This window comes from Salvelinus alpinus, chromosome 27, assembly GCF_045679555.1.
Source record: "Salvelinus alpinus chromosome 27, SLU_Salpinus.1, whole genome shotgun sequence".
In the NCBI taxonomy this organism is placed as follows: Eukaryota; Metazoa; Chordata; class Actinopteri; order Salmoniformes; family Salmonidae; genus Salvelinus; species Salvelinus alpinus.
This window is the reverse complement of record NC_092112.1, coordinates 15791387-15816591: the sequence shown is the minus strand read 5'-3', so window position 1 is coordinate 15816591 and position 25205 is coordinate 15791387. Positions and strand designations below refer to the sequence as shown.

Below are 25205 nucleotides of genomic sequence, written 5' to 3'. Positions count from 1 at the left end.
GTCTGAGGTTGTGAGGCCGGTTGGACATACTGCCAAATTCTCTAAAATTACATTGTAGGCGGTCTATGGTAGAGAATTGAACATAACATTTCCTGGCAGCAGCTCTGGTGGACATTCCGGCAGTCAGCATACCAATTGCACACTCCCTCAAAACTTGAGACATCTGTGGCATTTTGTTGTGTGCCCAAACTGCACATTTTAAAGTGGCCTTTTATTGCCCCCTGCACAAGGTGCACCTGTGTAATGATCATGCTGTTTCATCAGCTTCTTGATATGCCACATCTGCCAGGTGGATGGATTAGCTTGACAAAGGATAAAATGCTACTAACAGGGATGTAAACAAATTTGTCCACAACATTTGACAGAAATACACTTTTTTGTGCTTATGGAACATTTCTAGGATCTTTTATTTCAGCTCATGAAACATGGGACCAACAATTTACATGTTTTGTTTATATTTTTGTTCAGTATAGTATTCATGTATGAAAGTATGATTGGAAGTGGAGAGACAGAGGAGCGTAAAGGAGCATTCAAAGAGAATCTTATAACAAATAATATTACATTAGAATTAATTCTCTCACTGTATTTACTGTCACCCTTGTTTCCATGCTCTTACACTGCCACTCAAATAAAACTAGAAAGGATGAAATATAACTTGTCTTTTCACTTATTTCTTGCTCTCTTATAGAGCGTTCACATGCTGTCGGAGATATCGGACGTTTTGGGGAAACTGATCATTTTATTACCCGAGTTTCACCACTGACCTTTCACCTTTTCAACCAAATGATGACAACTTATTCATTTTTTTTTTTACAATCACAAATGTATCAATTTATGTTGATAACGTAGATAGTTTGACCATAATGTCAATGTTAAACAAGCTAGCTAACTTTATTATTAGCAACGTAAGCCATCTTATCAAGCTAGCTAAAACCTTATTGGTCGAAGAATTGGTCTGCCTTCAAAAGCACTTGAACACAATAATGTCAGACTTACCACATATGCCCCATTACTCACAATATCATTTTTCTCCCAGTCACCAAAGGGCTATTATAAACCCCTTTGGGTTCCCATTCGAACTATGATTTTGCCCGCGAGAAATGTGTAACCACTTCTGTCGCGCTTTCAAAACTTTACTAATCCTTGTTTGCGATACAGTTTTGCAAACTTTTGGAATTTTACATATACTAAAAGATACACTTCCTTTAAACAGTTTCAACACAGATTTCCCTGCAGGCAAAGTCATACTTGAAATATGCTGTTCCTGGTATGTTCACAAACTCAACACGCCATTGGGCTTCAACAAATATGCAAATGATTTTTGAGAAGAAAACAAATTCATTTAAAACAGTCAATTCAATGATGGGCACCAAATGGTAAACAGTAACAGCATGCAGTCACAGCAGGTCAACACTTTCTATTTGGACGTTTGCCAGGCCTATTTACTTAGGGCGACATTTTCGTAGTTCAAAATAATTGTGGAAAGTGCAGAATTTACCATAAACCTCATTATAATCCGGCAGTGTGATTTAATTTGAAACTTTTCTCTGATAATGTAGTTTCATATTGTAAACACAATTGTATTTAACTGGTGCAGGAGACAGTAGGGTTCCTATGAGCAGTGGGCTTCTCTTGAACCTCATAGGCTGCGTCTTAACCACATACTGACACCTCGCAAGGGTTACGTTTACACAGGCAGCCCAATTCTGATATTTCTCCCACTAATTGATCTTTTGACCAATCACATCGGCTCTTTTAACATCAGATCTTATCTGATTGGTCAAAAGACAAATTAGTAAAAAAATATTTAAAAAATCTGAATTGAGCTGCTTGTGTAAACGCAGCCTTAATCTTTCTACTACCACTCAGGTTACACCAATCATGTATATAAACCCAAACCCTAGATGACTGACGGGATGCTATTTTGAAGCCGCTGCAGACATTTTTGTACTCCTCCACCATTGTAAAAAGATTGGTCTACATTCATACATTTTCGCAAGTATATTCCATTACAGACACCTTAATGTATACTTTTAAATTTATATTATGTGAGCTAAACATTAAAATACAAAATATATTAAAACATTTTCCTTAAAGTTGAATTTTTAGAGAGTACTAATGTTACAGTTCCCACTCTACAACAAATAAATAAATGTAACATTGTCCTTTTAATTGAAACACTAGAATTCCATTCATTCCTGTTGAGGGTACCAATACGGCAGCAGGTGGCTTCAAAGCCTCTCACTGGCCAACACATAGCATCAGCAATCCCGGGATTATAGAGATCATTGGTTGGCACTCAGGTCGGCGAGATGCATCAAAGTGAATTATTATATTTCTCTGTTACAAAGGCTATTCATACACATCCTTTTTAAAACATGACAGATTTATTTACATATCATAAAGCACTACTTGTTTAGAAGTGAACGCAGTCTTGACACTAGCATCAGTTTCTCAGAAATGACATTGTTGTTTACTAATGCTACGAGTGAAAATCTTACACCTGAAAATCTCACATATAAACAGAATAGACAATGCAACATAACAAATGATAGAGGATCCACTTCTGCTGGATTTTCTATTCTATAATAGCTAGAAATCCATTATAGAGAATAGCTAAGGCTTATGTGAAACGCATATACAACACTCGTAATGATCTTCCCACATTCACTGTCGAGTTAATTGGTGTTCAACAACCGCGAACAACTGCATTGGTCCCATTGTCACGGCACGCTCTCCCTCCTCCCTAACCATTCTGAAAGGGTTTCCAATCACGTCGCTGACAAGTAGGAGAGCCATTTAGCAGACTATAGTGCATTTCAAATCTACCTTCAGTGGTCCTGTGTGGATCAGTTGGTAGAGCATGGCGCTTGCAGGGTTGTGGGTTCGATTCCCGGGGCCACCCATATGTCAAATGTATGCACGGATGACAATAAGTCAAATTGGCATATATGCTAAATGGCATATATTATTATATAAAAAGCATGTCTGTTTAGAATCCATTGAACCATAACCACCTCATAGCAGTCTCTTGTTACCACAAACAGCAGCTTTCCTAATTCAGGTAATGTCGGTTGTCGTCATGACATGTAGTGGTCATATCCTTTTTATGGACTGAATCATTCTAAATGTCATGATTCTTTTCTAAGGAGTACGGCGAGCCTGTCCTAATATGGACACTGTAACAGGCTGATTACCCCGCTTGCATCGCGTGCGGCGAGCGTTGCAAAATAAATTTAGAAATCTATATTATTAAATTATTGCACCCACACTGCTCGCATGCGTCAACGGGTATCTGCGTTGCCAAGGGCTAAAATAGAAGTCAGTTCTATTTGTGACGCAGATCGCGCTGCAAGTCCTGCCTCTCCCATCTCCTCATTGGTTTGTAGAAGCAGGTACCCACCACGTGTCACCTCCTCATTGGTTATACCCACGTGGGTGACTGAAAGACGAACGAGGTCAGTGTAATGCACCTAATTTATGAAAGTTGCCAATCGCAATATAAAGTCAAGAGAAGAAAAGGCCTAGCAGAGATGACTAGAAACGATTCGCTTGACCGTTTGTGTGGATTAATTGTCGGAGTAGAGGACCTTATGCATTTCAGGTAAAATAACAACTCAATGTTTATATCCCAGGACAAATTAGCTAGCAACAGCAAGCTAGCTAAATAGGACAAATTAGCTAGCAAGTGCAAGCTAGCTAGCTAAATTGCCATAAATGTTTAATGCTTTTCGACCTGTCCCCAAATTAATGTAATTGGTTCAGAGTTTGTTTTGATATTTTAACCTGCGTGTCGTGATCGCGTTTGGTGTGGGGGAACAAAATACATTTATGCACGATGGCGCACGCGTGCAGCCGGTTTGGGTTCCGTGTTAAGGAGATTCAACTAAACCTTATTTGTCCAGCCATGCAGCCCCAATTATTTAAAAGAAACAGAAAGACGTGATCTCCCTGACTCGAACGCACGCATGCGCGCACAATAAACATTTTTTCTGGACATGTGAGCATTATGTGCTGTTTTAATATGGAATGTATGCCATCTCTAGGCAACACAAACGTTTCTGTACAACCGTCAACATACAAGACAACATACACATACATATATACACATGTACATATATTTGTGTGTGTGTATGTGTATATATATATATATATATATATATTTGTGTGTGTGTATGTGTATATATATATATATATATATATATATATATATATACATACATACATACATACATACACACTCACAAATATATAAAGACAAGACAAGTAATGTTCATAAAATTGACGTTGGCTTAATAAATAAGAGGTAAATGTAGAAAGTGAAGAGAAGGAATGACCCTTGGAGTAGTGAGCAGTGACAGTAACACTTTTTAGCAGTAGAAGACCTATACCCCTTTGACTAGGGTCCTCTGGATCTATACGTGTACACTAGTTCTCACTCTTTCAAGTTTTACGTCGACTCATTTCAATGACCTGTTGCTGTGAATGAAGTTCCTTTGGGCAGCCGAAGCAGAGAACACATACAAAGTGCACATCATTAGCCAATTAACTGAACAATAATATATATATAATCAAGGTAAGAAGTTGACTGACTAGAAAAGAGCAACACTTCATACAGGGTCTTTGATTCTCAATCCATTTGACAATTCAATGATTATATAAAATTACAAGACAATCCTTGAGCTATCACCACTTCAGGTGGGATTTACAAAGTGGTCACAGGGCAATTAATGAACCATTATATCCCAGTATGGCCATGACTCTCTCATGTGCATTTTAGTGGTCAGGCCATGTGCAGTGAAGGTTAAGTCTAGTGCAGGGTGAGAGTTCAAGGAAGGATCGTAAAGACAGCAAATTATGTAATGCTCTCAAGTTTCAGACTCAATCCCTTAATTTTCTAGTCAGCATTTCCCCCAAAAACTATTGTCGTCAGACAATATCATATATTTCTGTGTTTTCCAGTAAACAGTAGTGCTGCTATGATGCTGAGGGGCTCTCATTTCATGTCAGAGACACAGTAGCCACTGGGCCCAAACTGGTTGAATCAATGTTGTTTCCATGTCATTTCAACAAAACAATTCAATATAAAGACATTGAATCAACATGGTCATTGACATAAAGGAATTTAGGTAATTTGTCTTTTTTTCACCCAACTTTTAACCTAAACCCAATGATGGTCAAAATGTTTGTTGGTTTTACTATGAATTTACGTTAGTTGACAAGTCAATCAAATGTAAATCAAAACTAGACGTTGAAGTGACATCTGTGCCCAGTGGGTAGCCACCCTAGAAAGAAAACTAAGTACATTTCACTCCCTCCAAATAATTGATTTCTTCAATTATGGAATACAATTGCCTTATGATGGAACAACACAAGCTATACAAAAGGTGCTTTAGACAGGCATAATTTCAGGATCAAGAGAGGGTTCTCTTGAGTATTGTACATAGATATTTAAACATTTCTATGCAACATTTGAGACAAAACAACTACATTTTCCCTGGGCTGTCACTATAACCGCTTCTATGTACACAGAAAGTTTGACAGCAAAGCTTAAGTCATTACATTGCAGTACAGGACTGACCAACATGCACACCGAATCCTAACTTGAGATCAGCATACCAGGCTCTTAAACCCTTTAGTTGATGAAAAATATGAACAGAATAAAAGGTTACTTAAAGTTTACTGGTGCTATTCACCTCAAGTTAAGGAATTTTTGTCTCAAGTTTTTCACCACGTTCTGTTGACTAGCATCTGTCTTTTTGACCAAGTTCATGGCAGTTTTCTGGGCATCGTCAAGCATTTCATTTGAGGGTGGACCCGTGTCAAGTTCCTTGCCCCTCCCACTCAAGGGTACTGACTCTGCCTTAGCCCCGCCCTCCTCCCGTTGCCTATACTCATCTGACTCCTGATAGGCCCGGCAGCGGTCGATCACAGCCATGATGGAGATTTTCTCTCTAGTGGTCGGTGAACGGATCTGGACATAGCTATCTATGTCCTCTACCACCTCTACTCTCCTTGCCCTGAGTACCATCTCCAGTGGTTCTGCAGAGCTGGATTCTGTCTCAGGCTCCGGAACCTTCTCCACAACAACGACCCTGTGGTCATTGGGCATGGTGGCCTGTGCTGAGATGTAGTAACTGTCATTAGGGACTTCATCCTGGAGGTTCTGCAGCTCACTCAGATGCAGCCCACTCAGCCTCTGGTCCAGTGACCCGGCCCTGTGGAGCCTAGCCAACCCCTCTCCAGGTCCAGGGTCCCTGCTGAGGTGGGGTCTGTATGCCGGAGCCTCGACTGTACCAGAAGCAGTGACTAAGCTGGAGCAGAAGCTTGAGCGCCTTTTGGGGCCGCTGTCCATTCTCTCAGGAACTGAACGGCTTCGGTTAACTGGTGGCAGCTGGGCCTGATCTTTGTCCGAGCTGGCATACTTGCAGCGAAGTGTCCGCACGTCGGGCCAGTTAAAAGCCTCGGTAGGCGTAGGATTGAGTGGGCTCTTGGCGGACATGCGGCCGGGTGAAAGGACCCGAGGACTGCCCAAAGAGCTAGGCATGTGAGCAGGGTTGGGAGATATGGCTATAGGACTCAACTCCTGGAGAGTGCTCATACGATCAAACGAGAGCAGGGGCAGCGTCAAGTTGGGTTTACCTGTAAAACACAAAGCACACCACATAAACAAGACTTAACAGGAAGTATCTGAGCGTCAGAGAATCAGAATAAGTTGAAAGTTCTGTTTTTATTTTGGGCATTCTCGTGTGGTATACTGTAATTCTCCGAAGGGACACTGCGGTCTATATTGCTTAGTAGTAGTTTTGGTATCTTCAGGTATGTTTACATGCACACAATATTCACGATTATTGTGAATACTCTGAGTAAAACAATATTCTGAGTAATGACAAATCTACAATGCACTACAAAACATCACATTCGCGTTCTGTCAGCATAGTTTTTTGACTGCTACTCAGGCAGCATATTACGAAGGCAGCGCAAGACATTTCTTCCAGTTTCCAGAAGCTTCAGTGACTTGTGTCGGGTTCAGGAAAATAGAGTCAAAATGCGTGCTTTAAGTGCTGCTGTACTGCTCATGCTGCCAATGTAGTAGGCTGCATTGACAACAGTGGGAGCTTATCGTGAGCTCCGTCTCATGTCCGTCACGACCGCTAATATACCCACGACAACGACATACCAATGACACAATTTAGCAAACAAGCTAAATTGGCTGGAGAATACTAATTAGCATTGCTAAAACCAGCTACTCATCATCCTACCTTGACTCACCCAATGCCTTCTCTTCTGGAGTAAGTTGCTTTCCTGTGCGCTTGTTTGCCGAAAAGTATTCAGAGAAAGAGCAATACTCCGATTAAGGCTTTTACTTGTCCTAATAATCCTATAATAATGTGGAAAATAGCTCGATATTCAACCTATTTTACTCGGAGTATGCTTACTCTAATTAAGACCTTACTCTGCCTTACTCAGAGTATTGCCATAGTTGAAGTAATACTGGTTTAGTGTGCATGTAAACTACATAGGCCGCATAAATAAAAACTGTATGATTTGCTAAGCAATCTATTAGTAAACTTTTCCATCAAATCTTCCCCCCAATGTGGGCAGCCCTATCAGTCACTGGAAACCGATATTTGCCAGGCTAATAGGAGAGCACCTCCTAGCGAGGCTAAGACTAGTTCAAACCCTACTTGGTAAAAATAATTACACAGCACTTCTTGAGGCACAACACTTAGGGACAAACAAAGTTCTTTCCTACCTGAGTGCACATCATTTAGAAAAACACAACACTCTTCCATATCTTCCGTACCTGAGCTCTCTGGCTTCTCTTCGATCACACAGGGCAGATTCTTCTTTCCAAACAGGACATCTCGCTGCCTAGGAGCTGGTGTGGTGCACTTGATACGCTGGCTGTACTGCCGGGCCAACTGGAAAACTTTGTTCTTAGCCATCTCCGCATCGTCCGGCGACTGAGGCTCCTTGCTGGCCTCCTCCCCTTCCTCAGCCCTCAACTGGATGACCCTGGGCAAAGGAGCTCTGGAAAGCCTACCCTCGTCAACCCTGGATCTGCGGGGATCCCTCACACTCGCTGTACGGCCAAGCCCAAACACCTTGCTCTTGATGGGCGAAGGGCTCATGGACTCTTCAGTGATGGTGCTCAGGTCAGCTTCCTCCAGTATCATAAAGGAATCGTCAGGCTCCAATTCAGAGTTCTTCTTTGGAGTCTGGCTCCTTCTGCACAGGCTTGGACCAGCGACTCTAGAGGTCTTCTGTTGAACCTTGCTGTCTTTCACAGGGCCTCTGGCCTCTCCCTGGGATCTGCTCCCTTTTTTCTCCATGTCCTGCCAAACCTTGATCATCTCAGATGAAGGTCGGAACTCCTCGTCCTGGATGTGCCTCTCCTGTAAACCCTGAGACCAGTCCTTTCTCTCTGCCTCTGAACCCACCACCTCAGGCTTCTTACTTCTCTCCAGCTCCAGTGAGTCAAATGATGCACTGGAGGTCATGCAGTCCCAGACATTTGGAGCCTTGGATGAATCAGGTTCTGAAGTGGAAGGGTGAGGTGCAGAGGAAGTGGCCAAGGCTGATGTATCACTTTTCTCTGCGCCAGGGCTCTCGTCCGAACTGTTGAACCAGCTGACAGAGTTCTTGACAAGGCCAGTAGGGATGTAGGTCAGGCTCTCCCTGCGCCTGAGGCTGAAGTTGGCATCCTGGTGCTCGGCAGTCTCGTAGTAGCTTTTGATTTTGTCAATGAGCAACTGGTCCTGCTTGGATAGGGTAGAGTCTCTCCTCCTGTGGATCTCAAAGAGGCTGTCATCCCTCGGAGAAAGCATAGTCAGATCCGTTCCGCCAAAGTTGTCCTGGGTTGGTTCGAAGCAGGCGCTGTTCAGCCAGTGGGGGCGTTCATTGGCTTCGCCGCCAAGGCTGAGGGTGCTGCCAGTTCGGCTGGGAAGGCGTGGCGAGGGGCAGCCAAGGGAGCGGGCATCATCCGTGCTGCCTCGCCTGGCGGTGTTGGTGAAGTGCTCCGCGATGGCACTGGCTTGATTCAGTACGGAGGGAGGTAGAATGCTGCTGGGCCCGCTCTCCTGTGCTGCTGCTACTTCCTCTTCCTCCTCTTCTTCTGAAGATTCTGCACTACTCAATGTTTTTATGTCATCTGACTGAGATGCTGATGACGCCCCGGTCTGTTCCTCCATCGCATCCTCCTTGTCACTCTGGGTCTCTGGTACCTCCATCCTGGGGGGAGTGGTGCAGACCTTGGTGGGAGTGGTGCAGACCTTGGTGGGAGTGGTGCAGACCTTGGTGGGAGTGGTGCAGACCTTGGTGGGAGTGGTGCAGACCTTGGGGGGAGTGGTGCAGACCTTGGGGGGAGTGGTGCAGACCTTGGGGGGAGTGGTGCAGACCTTGGGGGGAGTGGCAGAAGCATTCTCTGGGTCCGAGGGAGCTGGCTTAAGCCTTTCAGTGGACTCCGAGGCAGAGGTCTTGGTCTGGAGCAGCGGCTTGTCCTGAGGAGCCTTGGAGAAAAAGTGTAATTCTGAGTAAGAGCACAAAAGCAACCTCCATCCTTAAATCTGCAATTTATAACTTTTTGGGGTGACCCAAATTCACATAGAAATCGGTGTTATAGATCTGTAATTTCCATTGAAAGCAAGTGTAAGAAGGGGTAGAAGTGTTCTATGTGCGCTGTTTCTATACTTTCCTTTCTTAAGTTTCGTTTTTGCGTCTTTTACTTTAGGTTTTGTACAACAGATTCAAACAGATGAAAGTACTATATTTTTGGTTACTGAAAAAATATTTCACAGCGGTTTAGATGGTACAATGATTCTCTACACTATGCATTGCTTAGTTAGTCACAAACTGAAATTAGGCAAACTATTCACATTTTTTGCCACCAGGAACTGGCAGAGGGATTTCTGCATATTGCACATTTAACATTCATCAATTCTCTAAACAAGTGAAGTCTTTTTCAAAATACACTGAAAACAAACAATGCAAAATGTGCATCTTTAAAAATGTGTCAGTACCTGGGTAGTTCCATGAAATTAGTGCTTGTGCAACTTTGATGGGGGTAGGGCTGGGTGACATGGCCTAAAAATTATATCTAGATTTTTTCAGATTTATGAGCGATTCACGATATACAGTCGTGGCCAAAAGTTTTGAGAATGACACAAATATTAATTTCCACAAAGTCTGCTGCTTCAGTGTCTTTAGATATTTTTGTCAGGTGTTACTATGGAATAGTGAAGTATAATTACAAGCATTTCATAAGTGTCAAGGGCTTTTATTGACAATTACATGAAGTTGATGCAAAGAATCAATATTTGCAGTGTTGACCCTTCTTTTTCAAGACCTCTGCAATCCGCCCTGGCATGCTGTCAATTAACTTCTGGGCCACATCCTGACTGATGGCAACCAATTCTTGCAAAATCAATGCTTGGAGTTTCTCAGAATTTGTGGGTTTTTGTTTGTCCACGCGCCTCTTGAGGATTGACCACAAGTTCTCAATGGGATTAAGGTCTGGGGAGTTTCCTGGCCATGGACCCAAAATATTGATGTTTTGTTCCCCGAGCCACTTAGTTATCACTTTTGCCTTATGGCAAGGTGCTCCATCATGCTGGAAAAGGCATTGTTTGTCACCAAACTGTTCCTGGATGGTTGGGAGAAGTTGCTTTCGGAGGATGTGTTGGTACCATTCTTTATTCATGGCTGTGTTCTTAGGCAAAATTGTGAGTGAGCCCACTCCCTTGGCTGAGAAGAAACCCCACACATGAATGGTCTCAGGATGCTTTACTGTTGGCATGACACAGGACTGATGGTAGCGCTCACCTTGTCTTCTCCGAACAAGCTTTTTTTCCGGATGCCCCAAACAATCGGAAAGGGGATTCATCAGAGAAAATGACTTTACCCCAGTCCTCAGCAGTCTAATCCCTGTACCTTTTGCAGAATATCAGTCTGTTCCTGATGTTTTTTCTGGAGAGAAGTGGCTTCTTTGCTGCCCTTCTTGACACCAGGCCATCCTCCAAAAGTCTTTGCCTCACTGTGCATGCAGATGCACTCACACCTGCCTGCTGCCATTCCTGAGCAAGCTCTGTACTGGTGGTGCCCCGATCCCACAGCTGAATCAACTTTAGGAGATGGTCCTGGCACTTGGACTTTCTTGGGCGCCCTGAAGCCTTCACAACAATTGAACCGCTCTCCTTGAAGTTCTTGATGATCCGATAAATGGTTGATTTAGGTACAATCTTACTGGCAGCAATATCCTTGCCTGTGAAGCCCTTTTTGTGCCAAGCAATGATGACGGCACGTGTTTCCTTGCAGGTAAACATGATTGACAGAGGAAGAACAATGATTCCAAGCACCACCCTCCCTTTGAAGCTTCCAGTCTGTTATTCGAGCTCAATCAGCATGACAGAGTGATCTCTAGCCTTGTCCTCGTCAACACTCACACCTGTGTTAACCAGAGAATCACTGATATGTCAGCTGGTCCTTTTGTGGCAGGGCTGAAATGCAGTGGAAATGTTTTTGGGGGATTCAGTTCATTTGCATGGCAAAGAGGGACTTTGCAATTAATTGCAATTCATCTGTTCACTACATAACATTCTGTAGTATATGCAAATTGCCATCATGCAGACTGCAAAAATTAATATTTGTGTCATTCAAAACTTTTGGCCACTGCATTACGAACAGTCAGCAATAATCTAATGAATTCAGGGCTTGTGTAATTATACCTAGGCTAAATATAAGCCTTCCACAACCATAAGACAGATTCATTATTTTATCAAAATAGTTTAACCTGCTTTTTTTGCAATAAATCACTGATCTGGCTTTCAAGTCTGTCTATGAAAATGCCCTTTTTGTTACAAATTTTACTAGAACCATGCATAATGCACATTCACTAATAACATTTTGTAGCAGGCATTAGGCTGTAGAAAACTAACAGAGGTTTCATCAACAATCTCTCAAGCCCACGTGCTAGTGAATAGCCAGATAATATTTATATTTAAAGTTTAACCAACTTAAATCTATTTGTCAGCTAACAAGGTGGAACAGTTGAATTGTTATGAACACACCCTTATGTATGCTAGAGAACAAGCGGACGTAAACTCTCCTAAAAAACTAAATATAACAAAACCTTGATTCTTGCGATACAGGCATTTGGAATATAGCGCTAAAACATTTATTTCTGAGCATTTTTTCATGGGAGTAGAGAAAATGTTTGCTGCAATTCTACACATTTTGATATTCATCACATTCCCAGTGGGTCAGAATTTTACATACACTCAATTAGTATTTGGTAGCATTGCCTTTAAATTGTTTCACTTGGGTCAAACGTTTCAGGTAGCCTTCCACAAGCTTCCCACAATAAGTTGGGTGAATTTTGGCCCATTCCTCCTGACAGAGCTGGTGCAACTGAGTCAGGTTTGTAGGCCTCCTTGCTCTCGCACACCCTTTTTCAGTTCTGCCCACAAATGTTCTATAGGATTGAGGTCAGGGCTTTGTGATGGCCACTCCAATACCTCGACTTTGTTGTCCTTAAGCCATTTTGCCATAACTTTGGAAGTATGCTTGGGCTCATTGTCCATTTGGAAGACCCATTTGTGACCAAGCTTTAACTTCCTGACTAATGTCTTGAGATGTTGCTTCAATATATCCACATAATTTTCCTCCCTCATGATTTCATCTATTTTGTGAGGTGCACCAGTCCCTTCTGCAGCAAAGCACCCCCACAGCATGATGCTGCCACCCCTGTGCTTCACGGTTGGAATGGTGTTCTTCGCCTTGCAAGCCTCCCCCTTTTTCCTCCAAACATAACAGGTCATTATGGCCAAACAGTTCTATTTTTGTTTCATCAGACCAGAGGACATTTCTCCAAAAAGTACGATCTTTGTCCCCATGTGCAGTTGCAAACCGTAGTCTGGCTTTTTTATGGCGGTTTTGGAGCAGTGGCTTCTTCCTTGCTGAGAGGCCTTTCAGGTTATGTCGATATAGGACTCGTTTTTATTGTGGATATAGATACTTTTGTACCTGTTTCCTCCAGCATCTTCACAAGGTCCTTTGCTGTTGTTCTGGGATTGATTTGCACTTTTCACACCAAAGCACGTTCATCTCTAGGAGACAGAACGCATCTCCTTCCTGAGCGGTATGACATCTGCGTCGTCCAATGGTGTTCATACTTGCGTACTATTGCTTGTACAGATGAACGTGGTACCTTCAGGCATTTGGAAATTGCTCCCAAGGACGAACAAGACTTGTGGAGGTCTACAATTTTTTTTCTGAGGTCTTGGCTGATTTCTTTTGATTTTCCCATGATGTCAAGCAAAGAGGCACTGAGTTTGAAGGTAGGCCTTGAAATACATCCACAGGTACACCTACTATTTGCTCAAATTATGTCAATTAGCCTATCAGAAGCTTCTAAAGCCATTACATAATTTTCAGGAATTTTCCAAGCTGTTTAAAGGCACAGTCAACTTAGTGTATGTAAACGTCTGACCCACTGGAATTGTGTTACAGTGAATTTTAAGGGAAATAATCTGTCTGTAAACAATTGTTGGAAAAATTACTTGTGTCATGCACGAAGTAGATGTCCTAACCAACTTGCCAAACCTATAGTTTGTTAACAAGAAATGTGGAGTGCTTGAAAAACTAGTTTTAATGACTCCAACATAAGTGTATGCAAACTTCCAACTTCAACTGTATACAGGGTATTTGGGAAGTTTTCAGACCCCTTAACTTTTTCCACATTTTGTTAGGTTACAGCCAATTTTCTAAAATGAATAAAATATTTTTCTCCTCAATCTACACACAATACCCCATAATGACAAAGCAAAACTGAAAAAAATAAATAAATGTAATATCACATTTTCTTTAGTATTCAGACACTTTACTCAGTACTTTGTTGAAGCACCTTGGCAGCGATTACAGCCTCGAGTCTTCTTGGGTATGACGCTACAAGCTTGGCACAGCTGTATTTGGGGAGTTTCTCCCATTCTTCTCTGCAGATCCTCTCAACCTTTGTCAGGTTGGTCGGGGAGCGTCGCTGCACAGCTATTTTCAGGTCTCTCCAGAGATGTTCGACTGAGTTCAAGTCCGGGCTCTGGCTGAGCCACTCAAGAACATTCAGAAACTTGTCCCAAAGCCACTCCTGCATTGTCTTGGCTGTGTTCTTAGGGTCATTGTCCTGTTGGAAGGTGAACCTTCGCCCCAGTCTGAGGTCCTGAGAGCTCTGGAGCAGGTTTTCATCAAGTATCTCTCTGTACTTCGCTCTGTTCATATTTCCCTCGATCCTGACTAGTCGCTCAGTCCCTGCCGCTGAAAAACATCTCCACAGCATGTTGCCACCATCATGCTTCACCGTAGGGATGTTGCATGGTTTCATCAGACCAGAGAATCTTGCTTTAAGGTGCCTTTTGGCATACTCCAAGCGGACTGTCATGTGCCTTTTACTGAGGAGTGGCTTCCGTCTGGCCACTCTTCCATAAAGGCTTAATTGATGGAGTGCTGCAGAGATGGTTGTCCTTCTTGAAGGTTCTCCCATCTCCACAGAGGAACTCTAGAGCTCTGTCAGAGTGACCATCGGGTTCTTGGTCACCTCCCTGACCAAGGCCCTTCTCCCCCGATTACTCTTTTTTGCGGGGCGGCCAGCTCTAGGAAGAGTCTTGGTGGTTCCAAACTTTTTCCATTTAAGAATGATGGAGGCCACTGTGTTCTTGGGGACCTTTTAAAGCTACAGAAATGTTTTGGTACCCTTCCCCAGATCTGTGCCTCGACACAATCCTGTCTCGGAGCTCTACGGACAATTCCTTCAACCTCATGGCTTGGTTTTTGATCTTACATGCACGGTCAACAGTGGGACCTTACAAAGACAGGTGTGTGTCTTTCCAAATCATGTCCAATCAATTGAATTTACCGCAGGTGGACTCCAATCAAGTTGCGGAAACATCTCAAGGATGATCAATAGAAACAGGATGCACCTTAATTTCAAGTCTCATAACAAAGGGTCTGAATACTTATGTAAATAAGGTATTTCTGTTTTAAATGTGTCATTATGGGGTATTGTGTGTAGACTGATGAAGAAAAACATTAATTTAATCAATTTTAGAATAAGGCTGTGATGTAATAAAATGTGGAATAAGTCAAGGGGTCTGAATGCTTTCCGAATACACTGTATGTGTGTGTGTGTGTATATATATTTAGTGGAGCTTGCATTCAATTGCCCCTACCTGTTGCACACAAAAAGCTTCCATTCCCTGTCACAAAGAGATTGATGGCTGATTTAAGATGACGTTGTCAACCATGTTACTTTATTCGGCATAGAGTATTTTTTATACATAACCTCAAGATGGGAGGGAATATGTGTTTTTTTTAGGTTGAAAATGTGCTCTTTATGACAGAATGTTAAAATGACGTGAATCCCCCCCCTAGCCAAGTTAGGCTACTCAAAAGGCACCTAATTGTTGGAGCGACCCACCTATAAACCTCACATGATCTACAGTACCATTTTATCTTCCAGATTCTGACACATTATGTTGCTGTGACAGAATGAATCTGAAGCAGAACGTTAGGTTGGACAGAGCTTCTAATCTGAGAGGCAAGGTGAAGTATTTTGGAAGAGACACATTGACCCAGACAGGCCACTTCTACTGCCATCATTCGATGGAAGACATCAGTCAAGACAGATGGGCACAACGTGTCACTGAATAATGTCAGCGGCACTGGCTGAAGCAGGGAAAGTGGTGAAGACAAAAGCCAGAAATTTGAGACAGATGAAAGTGGAGTGGACAGCAGATGAGTAATGTTTTCCCTCCATCCCCAAGATGATGTTTGATTTGTCACAGTTTCAGACGGTACAGTGAGGAGGCACAAACACCAACCAGCTCTGTCACTCCTTTACCTTTTCCACGATGGAGGTGCTTTGCTCTGTCTCTGACTGTAACACAGGACCAGATGAAATCCCATTCTCTTTGTAAGACCCATTCTCCTCAATTACATCGTCTCCCTCTTCATCCTTCAGGAAGAAAAATATATATTTAGAATTAGCTTCCTAACCTCAGCCAAGACAGGGCTAATGCATCTTGATAAGCAATAATACAATATTTGTCTTCAAGATTGTTTTCATAAAATTGTATAAATTGCCAATAAATCAGTTATTTTTGACCCTATAGTCTTATAGTCTCAAATTACTTTAATTACAAGAGTGAAAAATGATACCGGTCTGTTTGAGATGTACATAGTAAGAATGGGACTCATTATTTGAGTCTGAAAATACAGACGGCAACACATTTGGAAGGGGATTAAAGCCAGGTAAAGCCTGTGTTGTGAATCAGCAAACTTCATTATCAACAGCCCGCACAAGATTAGTTGATCAATCCCAGCAGACATGCAAATCAGTGTTGTGTTAACAGACGACGCTAATGTCAGACTGACACTCAAGTAGAAGCAAACGCTTATTTTAGTTCAGCATAAATAAACAGACAAATAAGAAAATACCGGGGGGATGTTTTTAGAGACATAGCTGGTTTAAACAGGACACTATGCATGCAGAACTTCTTCAGGACTGGTCAGTAGTTTAGAGCACAAACAGAAAGGGTGACACCTATTTTCTTAGCATGTACCTGTCCTGGGAGCAGTGTCAGAGTGAGACGTTGGAGCCAAGGTTTGTGCTAAACTGAGAGATGAGGGCAGTTACCTACCCTTTTTAATTCCCTTTTTAAATTGAGAGATTCACAAGAGGCAATGACAACGACATTGTAAATGGCAGCAAAACAACAAAGGTCATTTTGTCAGTTAAATAGAAATTAATAAGGTTCCATTCGTCCCCTTGCTTTTGCAGCACCGGCAGTCACTCAAACATGCACAAAGCACAGTCAATCAACATAAGCAGCGTTAGAGGTGCTCCGGGAGTATGACGATCATGCATCTATTAGTCTAACGCAGTCGAATGTAGAAAGCATTGAGACAAAGAGCATCCATGCTTAGACGGAGCATCATTCATAAAAGTCAGTTGCCGTTTGCAGGATACGAATAGCATTGACATGGGGTTATCCAAGACATTAGTAGGTTATGACTGACAAGACTCTGGGCTAGACTAGGGTGGACCAACGTGGCCAAGCTGGGGACTGGAGGGGGGTAGCTACAAAGCTTAGAAGAAGAAGGAAACCCGATGGTGGCAGCTAGAGCCTCACCGTTGTGACCCCCATGGAAAGCAAAGCCCTGGCTCTATAGTGCCAGCAGGAGATGGCGGCCAGCATGGAACTGGCAAAGTCCTCTACCTGGTCTTCCTCCATCAGAATATCATCCGAGTCACATTCCTCCCCCAGAGTCGCCCTGCCCTTGTGGGATGCTGACCCTGTCCTCGGCTCCTCAATGTCACTGGGGCTTAGCCTCTCAAGAGAGTTCTTCCTAAGGCCCATATCCTCCTCCTCTTCTTCCTCCTCCACACTAGGCCTCTCAGCCTCGGACTCACCTAGGCTCGAGCCCAGGGTGCTGACACTAGCGGCTGCCTGAATGGAGCGCGGGTCGTCTGGTAGGGCCCCTTCGCTGTCTGCGTGCTGTAGCGTGAAGTCACACAGATCACACAATGCATTTTGTCTGACGAACCACCTCAAGACCTAAAGCCTGTTGGGTATCTCCACACACTCAGCAAATACCATGGATTGTGTGAAAACATGAGTCCTATTACAAAAATCGTCTCATACCCACATGTGGTGACATTATAGAGCTACAATAAATCCCAGACAGAGCAACAGGATGGTTCCTATTAAGACCCCTAGGGTGCCTGGGAATAAGACACTGATTGCCAATTGACAAGACACATGCATTTCACATTGAGTTCAGAGTTCCCCCCACCTTTGGATAAGACACTGCATGGAGTGAAAATTTAATAGAATTCTGTTAATTTGTTCTGAAATAATCATGAGAAAGCAACCATTGAGGGCAGTTCCAAAATATAACATTTAATTTCCTGAATTGAAGCCCACTAAATTAAATATGTCAATCTCCAGATGCACGTTTCCTCTCACTTAAGAAAAAGCCTTCCTTTCTATGTTAGCCATCTTTGAACGACATGTTAACCGTAAATTCCCCTCGGCTTTGAGAGCAGAGATAAGTGCAGCATAATAGGGCACGTGTTTGTTATCAAGGACAATTTAAAATGGATCACTCTGGGCTTACCTTGAGGACGGCTGTAGGATCCCCACCGATAACAGGACAGATGAACAAGGGAAGATAAATATTTAAAAATGTTTAAGAAAAAGGGACAAAGAGCAAAGTATTCAGTCAATTGTAATTAAACAAGTCTATGATAAGCCAAATCAAAATGCACGCAATGACTATGATACCTCCCTGATAATGAAATTGAGTTCTCTTCTCCAATGAATTAGTCTAATCTCCTTAGACGAAATCTTGCCAAAGATTCATATGACTGACAGTTCCATATTGAGTTTGGAAAATTAATTAGTCAGTCTGCAATCTGACATCATTGTTTGCTTGGACTAAACCTAGCTCACTGTCACACCACACAAGGTGCATGAGAAAATAACATGGATAATGCTAATGTCACATTTTTCACTAAAAAGTCTGAATCAATCGAATGGGCAAGAGACACTGATCGGCGCTCCAAACCACATTTGACTACTAGAAAAGAGCTGGAGACACTCGATGGAGCAACCAAGCGGCTTTTATGCTCTCATTTCAGAGGGAGAAGTAAAAGACCTTAGCTTTTGTTCTCCCCAAAACGAGGACAAAAGGGCTTTCCTTTTACTGCTACCCACAGTTCCTTTGAAGCACCTGCTGTGTGATGGTCCCTCATCACAGACTGGTGGAGCAGCGTCAACTTGTATAGTGCACAATGTCTTTATGTGACGTATTGTTTTATTAATGATGTAGACTATTGTTTTGTTGTGATGTGTTGTTTTGTTTCAGTTTGGACCCCAGGAAGAGTAGTGGCTGCCTTGGCAGGAGGTAATGGGGATCCTAATAAAATATGAAATACTAGACATAGAATCCACCATTTGCACCAGCATCATAGGAGATGAACATTTTCTCAAGCCAACCCTTTTATATTTGGTTACCAACTGTGACTATTACACAGAGGAAGTAGGTTCTGAACAGTCACAAAAAGGTTCTCAGAGGTGTTTGTCATAATGGCTGATGATGACATATGAAATTGGCTGGGATGAAAGCCTGGTGTCCTTACCTTTGGTGTTCTTCAGGATCTGTTTGGTCGGTTCTGAGAGAGAGAAATAGACAATGAGCAAATCTCAAAAGCGAGCCACTTCAGACAGTCCCCGCCTCATCACGATTCAAAACTGCATGGATGGTCATTGTCAAATCCTTTTCAGTGAGATACAATATTTGAGTTATGTAAATGTGACACGTAAAGCCAAATCTGAATCCAGGCTAACAAAGCATGTAGAGTAACCGTTAGCTACGTGACTGACACACAATTTGAGCATTGGCCAAATCGGATCTAAATTTGAAAACACTAGAGTCATAATATGTCTCCCCATATAATTTCCATGTACTTTCACATACACAATAGTGAATGGGTTTGCACATCAAATAATAGATATTTGAGTTTCAGGACTAAAGTTGGGTGCTTACCTGACTGCCGTCGCCCCTGACGACCTTCTCTGGGAAACTCGTCTGATATGCAGGAAATGGCCTTTTTCATTCTCTCTGGACTGTACCGGAACTTTGATGGGTCTTTTAGGCACAGAGACAAACAACATGGGTTAACAGACTTACAAATCATGAATCACACCTGATGAACTTATAGTATAATGAATGACATCATGATCCAAGAAAAACAAATACAAAAATCTTGAAAAAAAAAAAATCAACTGACACATGATGCTCAATCCACTCACTTTCCAATATTATTACAGTATGTGGCTTTTGTATATAATTAATACATATATTCATGTCCATTTATTCTGGTCAAGTACTAATGAAGAGGCCTTTTAAGAGGAAGCAGTCTGAAATAATAAATACACAGCGACTGCCATTCCATCATTTCTATAACATTTATTAATAAATAACTTATCTATACTGAACAAAAACATAAAACGCAACATGTGAAGTGTTGGTCCCATGTTTCATGAGCTGAAATAAAAGATACCAGAAATGTTCCATATGTACAAAAAACGTATTTCTCTAAAATGGTGTATATCCCTGTTAGAGAGGATTTCTCCTTTGCCAAGATAATCCATCCACCTGACAGGTGTGGCATGTGAAAAATCGGATTTTTACACAGGTGTACCTTGTGCTGGGGACAATAAAAGACAGCTCTAAAATATGCAGTTTTGTCACACAACACAATGCCACAGACTGCAGCAATGCAATGTCCACCAGAGCTGTTGCCAGATAGTTTTATGTTAATGTACCATAAAACTGCCTCCAACATTGTTTTAGAGAATTTGCCGGTCTATGAGCTCCATATCCGGCTTCTTCACCAGCGGGATCTTCTGAGACCAGCCACACAAAGCTCTGATGAAACCAAGGAGTATTTCTGTTTGTAATAAAGCCCTTTTGTGGAGAAAAACTAATTCTGATTGGCTGGGCCTGGCCAACCCACTTGGGAGCCAGAACCACCCATGGCTGCGCCCCTGCCCAGTCATGTGAAATCCATAGATCAGGGCCTAATGAATTGATTTCAATTGACTGATTTCCTTATATGAATTGTAACTCATAAAAAACTTTGAAGTTGTTGCATGTTGCGTTAATATTTTTGGTCAATATATTAAAAGCATCCCTCTCCGCCACTCCTAAAAATAAATCAACTTCATTCCGATGTTGCTTGGATGTAAAAATATGCTGGATAGATGGGGTGGCTGGGCAGTAAAGTGCATTAATAATCACTGCGAATACTCACAAATCGAGTCCATTTCTAAGATGGCCTCCTTTGCCTGATAAAAAGAAACACAAAAACAACTGTCAGCTATCCTCCCTTAGATTACCCCCTTCCCTCTTTAATCTTAGCAATAGCACCTCATGTGTACCTTCTGAGGGATGATGGCTTGATGGTTTTCTAGAATGATCCTTTTGATGTGATGGGCCCATAGTTTCCTCTCTTCCACAGTCTTGGCCTGAGGGTAAGAGAGTTGGAGAGGAGAGGAGGGGTGAGAGAGGGGGCAGGTAAGTTCCTATGCATTCCCACAGAGAATTCACTGCAGTAAGAAAAACACCAAAAACAAAGACAGTTTTATGGCTATGATAATGATGGCGATTATTTGTTTTGGCAAAAACCAGGCCAGTACAGCAGTACACCTAAATTCTACAGGTGCAGGTTCTTAAGAACAGCAGGGCTGTATTTCAATCTAGTCTACATTATCACACAACAGGAACATCGCCTGCAAGGTGGGAGTTGACCTACTTTAAATATTCATACAGTTGTATTATCAGAATCAGCCATGAACACACACACACATTACTATCCTTGTGGGGACCAAACAAATGATTCCCATTCAAATTCCTATTTTCCCTAACCTAACCCAAAAGCTAACTCATAACCCTGACCCTTAAGTCTAAAATTGCCTTTTGTCCTTGTGGGGACCAGCGAAATGTCCCCACTTGTTAGTTTTCCCCCTTATTTTACTATCTTTGTGAGGACGTCTGGTCCTTTCAAGGATAGAAAAACCAACCCTGCCCCCCACCCCCCCCCCACACAATACTGTAATCTGATTCACATGCTACACAGGGTTAACTATGGCATTCATGATTCTAAAAGTCCACTACTAATGTGTCTTAATGTTCTCCTACCATGTCTGAATTCCCATTAATTAGCCACTGTGGTACTGTGCGGTTGGTTGAGAGGTCTCCCTCACTCACCTGCACTGTGTGGGGCTGTTTGGGGTGCTTGTAGTGAGTGACGCTGAAGCTTAGAGAGTCCTTGGCACTCTCGATTAGCATGAGGGTGGAACACTGTAGCCAAATGAAAAACGAGTGAAATATAGTTAAGAGAAAAGATTGGTCTGCACTCAAATAGGGAAAATTAGATGTAATACTAAAGTATATTAATGAATTCAGTGTGTAGGGGACACTGATGAACACTTTGGCGTATCAAACCCAGTGTCACCAGAAAGATAGGAAAGACAAACGTGACATATCAGGAAGTTGGAAGAAAGTTAGAACAAAAATATTCATAGACCACAGAAAAGAACCGAGTCCGTCATCATCACTGACGCAGGAAAGGAGTAGATCAGCTCCAGTCCTACTACCTAATCTGTCATTCTTCATCAGGAAAGGAGTAGATCAGCTTCAGTCCTACTACCTAATCTGTCATTCATCATCAGGAAAGGAGTAGATCAGCTCCAGTCCTACTACCTAATCTGTCATTCATCATCAGGAAAGGAGTAGATCAGCTCCAGTCCTACTACCTAATCTGTCATTCATCATCAGGAAAGGAGTAGATCAGCTCCAGTCCTACTACCTAATCTGTCATTCATCATCAGGAAAGGAGTAGATCAGCTCCAGTCCTACTACCTAATCTGTCATTCATCATCAGGAAAGGAGTAGATCAGCTCCAGTCCTACTACCTAATCTGTCATTCATCATCAGGAAAGAAAGGAAACGACGACAGGAAGCTAGTTTAGACCAATGGGACAAACCACAGATAAGACAAAACACACTCAGCTTTTTCAATTGAATTAAAATTCAATTCGTCTTCATTAATCCCCTTAGGGACCATTGATAAGACATTATCAGAGCACAAGTGCTAATTTACATAAATCTCCAAATAATGAATACAATAAATGCAACACAGAATACAATACATTACTTTTTGCCATTCAAACTAAGTGATTGGAATATAATGGAGACCTTTTTACAAGGGAAAAAATCGGATTTGAAAGAGAGAAAAAAACGCAGGACAACAGGGTTGACAAATCCTGACCCCCTAACCCTTGACCCCAGCAAGCAGCATTCACCGAGATGAGGGTCTTGAAGACGTAGTGCTCTCCTCGGCGCCTGGTGATGAGGAGCATGCGGTCGAAGAGGAAGAGTGTGCGCTCGTTCTTGGCCCGGTGCACCTTGAAGGTGCCCTCCAGGACCAGTTCCCCGTACGTGGTCAGGTCCGGTCCTTTCCAGTTGATCAGCAAAGACTGGACCTCCTGGACAAGCCAACACAGATGAGGTGATATTTATTAAACACCCAACAGCAATAGACATCATAGGGTGAAAAAGGTATCATTGTGGCACAAGCCATGTTAATCAATTAATTTCCCCAAAATGCTCAAGGGTGTTTCTTGAAGGTGTGCAATTATAGGGGTATTGAGTTTAGCCAGGTTGATGGGGGGTATTTTGGGGTTGTTGGGGGGTGTTTTTGTATTGTTGGGGGTATTTTGGGGTTTGTTGGGGGGTATTTGAGCAGTGAAGGCTCGTCAGAGGAGGAAGGGAATGACCATCACAGGAAGGCCAAAAAGATAATCAAGGACAACAACCACATGAGCCACTGCTTGTTCACCCCACTATCATCCAGAAGGAGAGGTCAGTACAGGTGCATCAAAGCTGGGACAGAGACTCAAAAACAGGCCATCAGACTTAAATAGCCATCACTAGCTGGCTTCCGCCTGGTTACGCAACCCTGCACATTAGAGCTTCTAAGGTGAAAAAACGGCTTCTATGTCAAGACCATCAGCCTGTTAAACAGTCATCACTAACATAGAGGCTGCTGCCAACATACAGACTCAAATCTCTGGCCACTTTAATAAATTGACTTAATAAAGGTATCACTAGTCACTTTAAATAACGCCACTTTAATAATGTTTACATATCCTACATTACTCAACTCATATGTTTATACTGTATTCTATACCATCTACTGCATCTTGCCTATGCCGCACGGCCATCGCTCATCCGTATATTTATATGTACAAATTCTTATTCATCCCTTTACATGTGTGTGTATCAGGTAGTTGTTGTGAATTTGTTAGATTACTTGTTAGATATTACTGAAGGGTCGGAACTAGAAGCACAAGCATTTCGCTACACTCGCATTAACATCTGCTAACCATGTGTATGTGACCAATAACATTTGATTTGATAGAGGCTTCCCCCCTATATACATAGAATTGGGATCGTTGGCCACTTTAATAATATTTACATAATGCTTTACTCATCTCATACGTATATACTGTATTCCATTCTACTGCATTGGGGCGGCAGGTAGCCTAGTGGTTAGAGCATTGGGTCAGTAACCGAATGGTTGCTGGATCAAATCCCCAAGCTAAAAATCTGTCGTTCTGCCCCTGAACACTGTTCCCCGGTAGGCCGTCATTGTAAATAAGAATTTGTTCTTAAACTGACTTGCCTAGTTAAATAAAGGTTAAAAAAAAACAATTTTTTTTTTTTGTCAATGCCACTCCGACATTGCTCAATCTAATATTTATATATTTCTTAATTCCATTCTTTTACTTTTAGATGTGTGTATTGTTGTGAATTACTACAGCACTGTAGGAGCTAGGAACTCAAGCATTTCACTGTACCCGCAATAACATCTGCTAAATATGTGTATGAACATTTGATTTTAAGCCACTCCTGCGTTGTCTTGGCTGTGTGCTTAGGTCATTGTCCTGTTGGAAGGTGAACTTTCATCCTAGTCTGAGGTCCTGTGTGATCTGGAGCAGGTTTTCATCAAGGATCTCTTTGTACTTTGCTCTGTTCATCTTTTGCTTGATCCTGACTTGTCTCCCAGTCCCTGTCGCGGAAAAACATCCCCACAGCATGATTCTGCCACCACCATGCTTCACCATAGGGATGGTGTCAGGTTTCCTCAAAACGTGACGCTTGGCATTCAGGCCAAAGAGTTCAATCTTGGTTTCATCAGACCAGAGAATCTTGTTTCTCATGGTCTGAGAGTCCTATAGGTGCCTTTGGCAATCTCCAAGCGGGCTGTCATGTGCCTTTTACTGAGGAGTGGCTTCCGTCTGGCCACTCTACCAGAAAGGCCTGATTGGTGGAGTGCTGCAGAGATGGGAGAAGCTTCCAAAAGGACAACCATCTGCACAGAGGAACTCCATTGAGTTCTTGGTCACCTCCCAGACCAAGGCCCCCCTCCCCCAATTGTTTGGCAGGGGGGGGGGGGGGGGGCAGCTCTAGGAAGAGTCTTGGTGGTTCCAAACTACTTCCATTTAATAATGATGGAGGCTACTGTGTTCTTGGGGTCCTTCAATGCTGCAGAATTGTTTTGGTACCCTTCCCCAGATCTGTGC

General features: G+C 42.5%; 1 protein-coding gene across 3 annotated transcripts in view; it reads right to left on the bottom strand.

The window, feature by feature from the left end:
- Positions 1-2368: 2368 nt before the first annotated feature.
- Positions 2369-25205, bottom strand: part of plekhg3 (pleckstrin homology and RhoGEF domain containing G3) — a 119294-nt gene continuing 96457 nt past the window's right edge. For 2 of the 3 annotated variants that reach the window (XM_071369502.1, XM_071369499.1), the window contains 11 exons: positions 22923-23105; positions 21826-21918; positions 20997-21083; positions 20870-20903; positions 19600-19701; positions 19193-19225; positions 18169-18179; positions 17181-17546; positions 15890-16003; positions 7808-9512; positions 2369-6642 (listed from right to left, as the gene is read on the bottom strand). In XM_071369502.1, the coding sequence (XP_071225603.1) occupies positions 5693-6642; positions 7808-9512; positions 15890-16003; positions 17181-17546; positions 18169-18179; positions 19193-19225; positions 19600-19701; positions 20870-20903; positions 20997-21083; positions 21826-21918; positions 22923-23105 (3678 nt within the window). In that variant the 3' untranslated portion in view covers positions 2369-5692. The remainder of the gene's footprint in view (positions 6643-7807; positions 9513-15889; positions 16004-17180; positions 17547-18168; positions 18180-19192; positions 19226-19599; positions 19702-20869; positions 20904-20996; positions 21084-21825; positions 21919-22922; positions 23106-25205) is intronic. The other variant, XM_071369500.1, reaches the window with a different exon arrangement.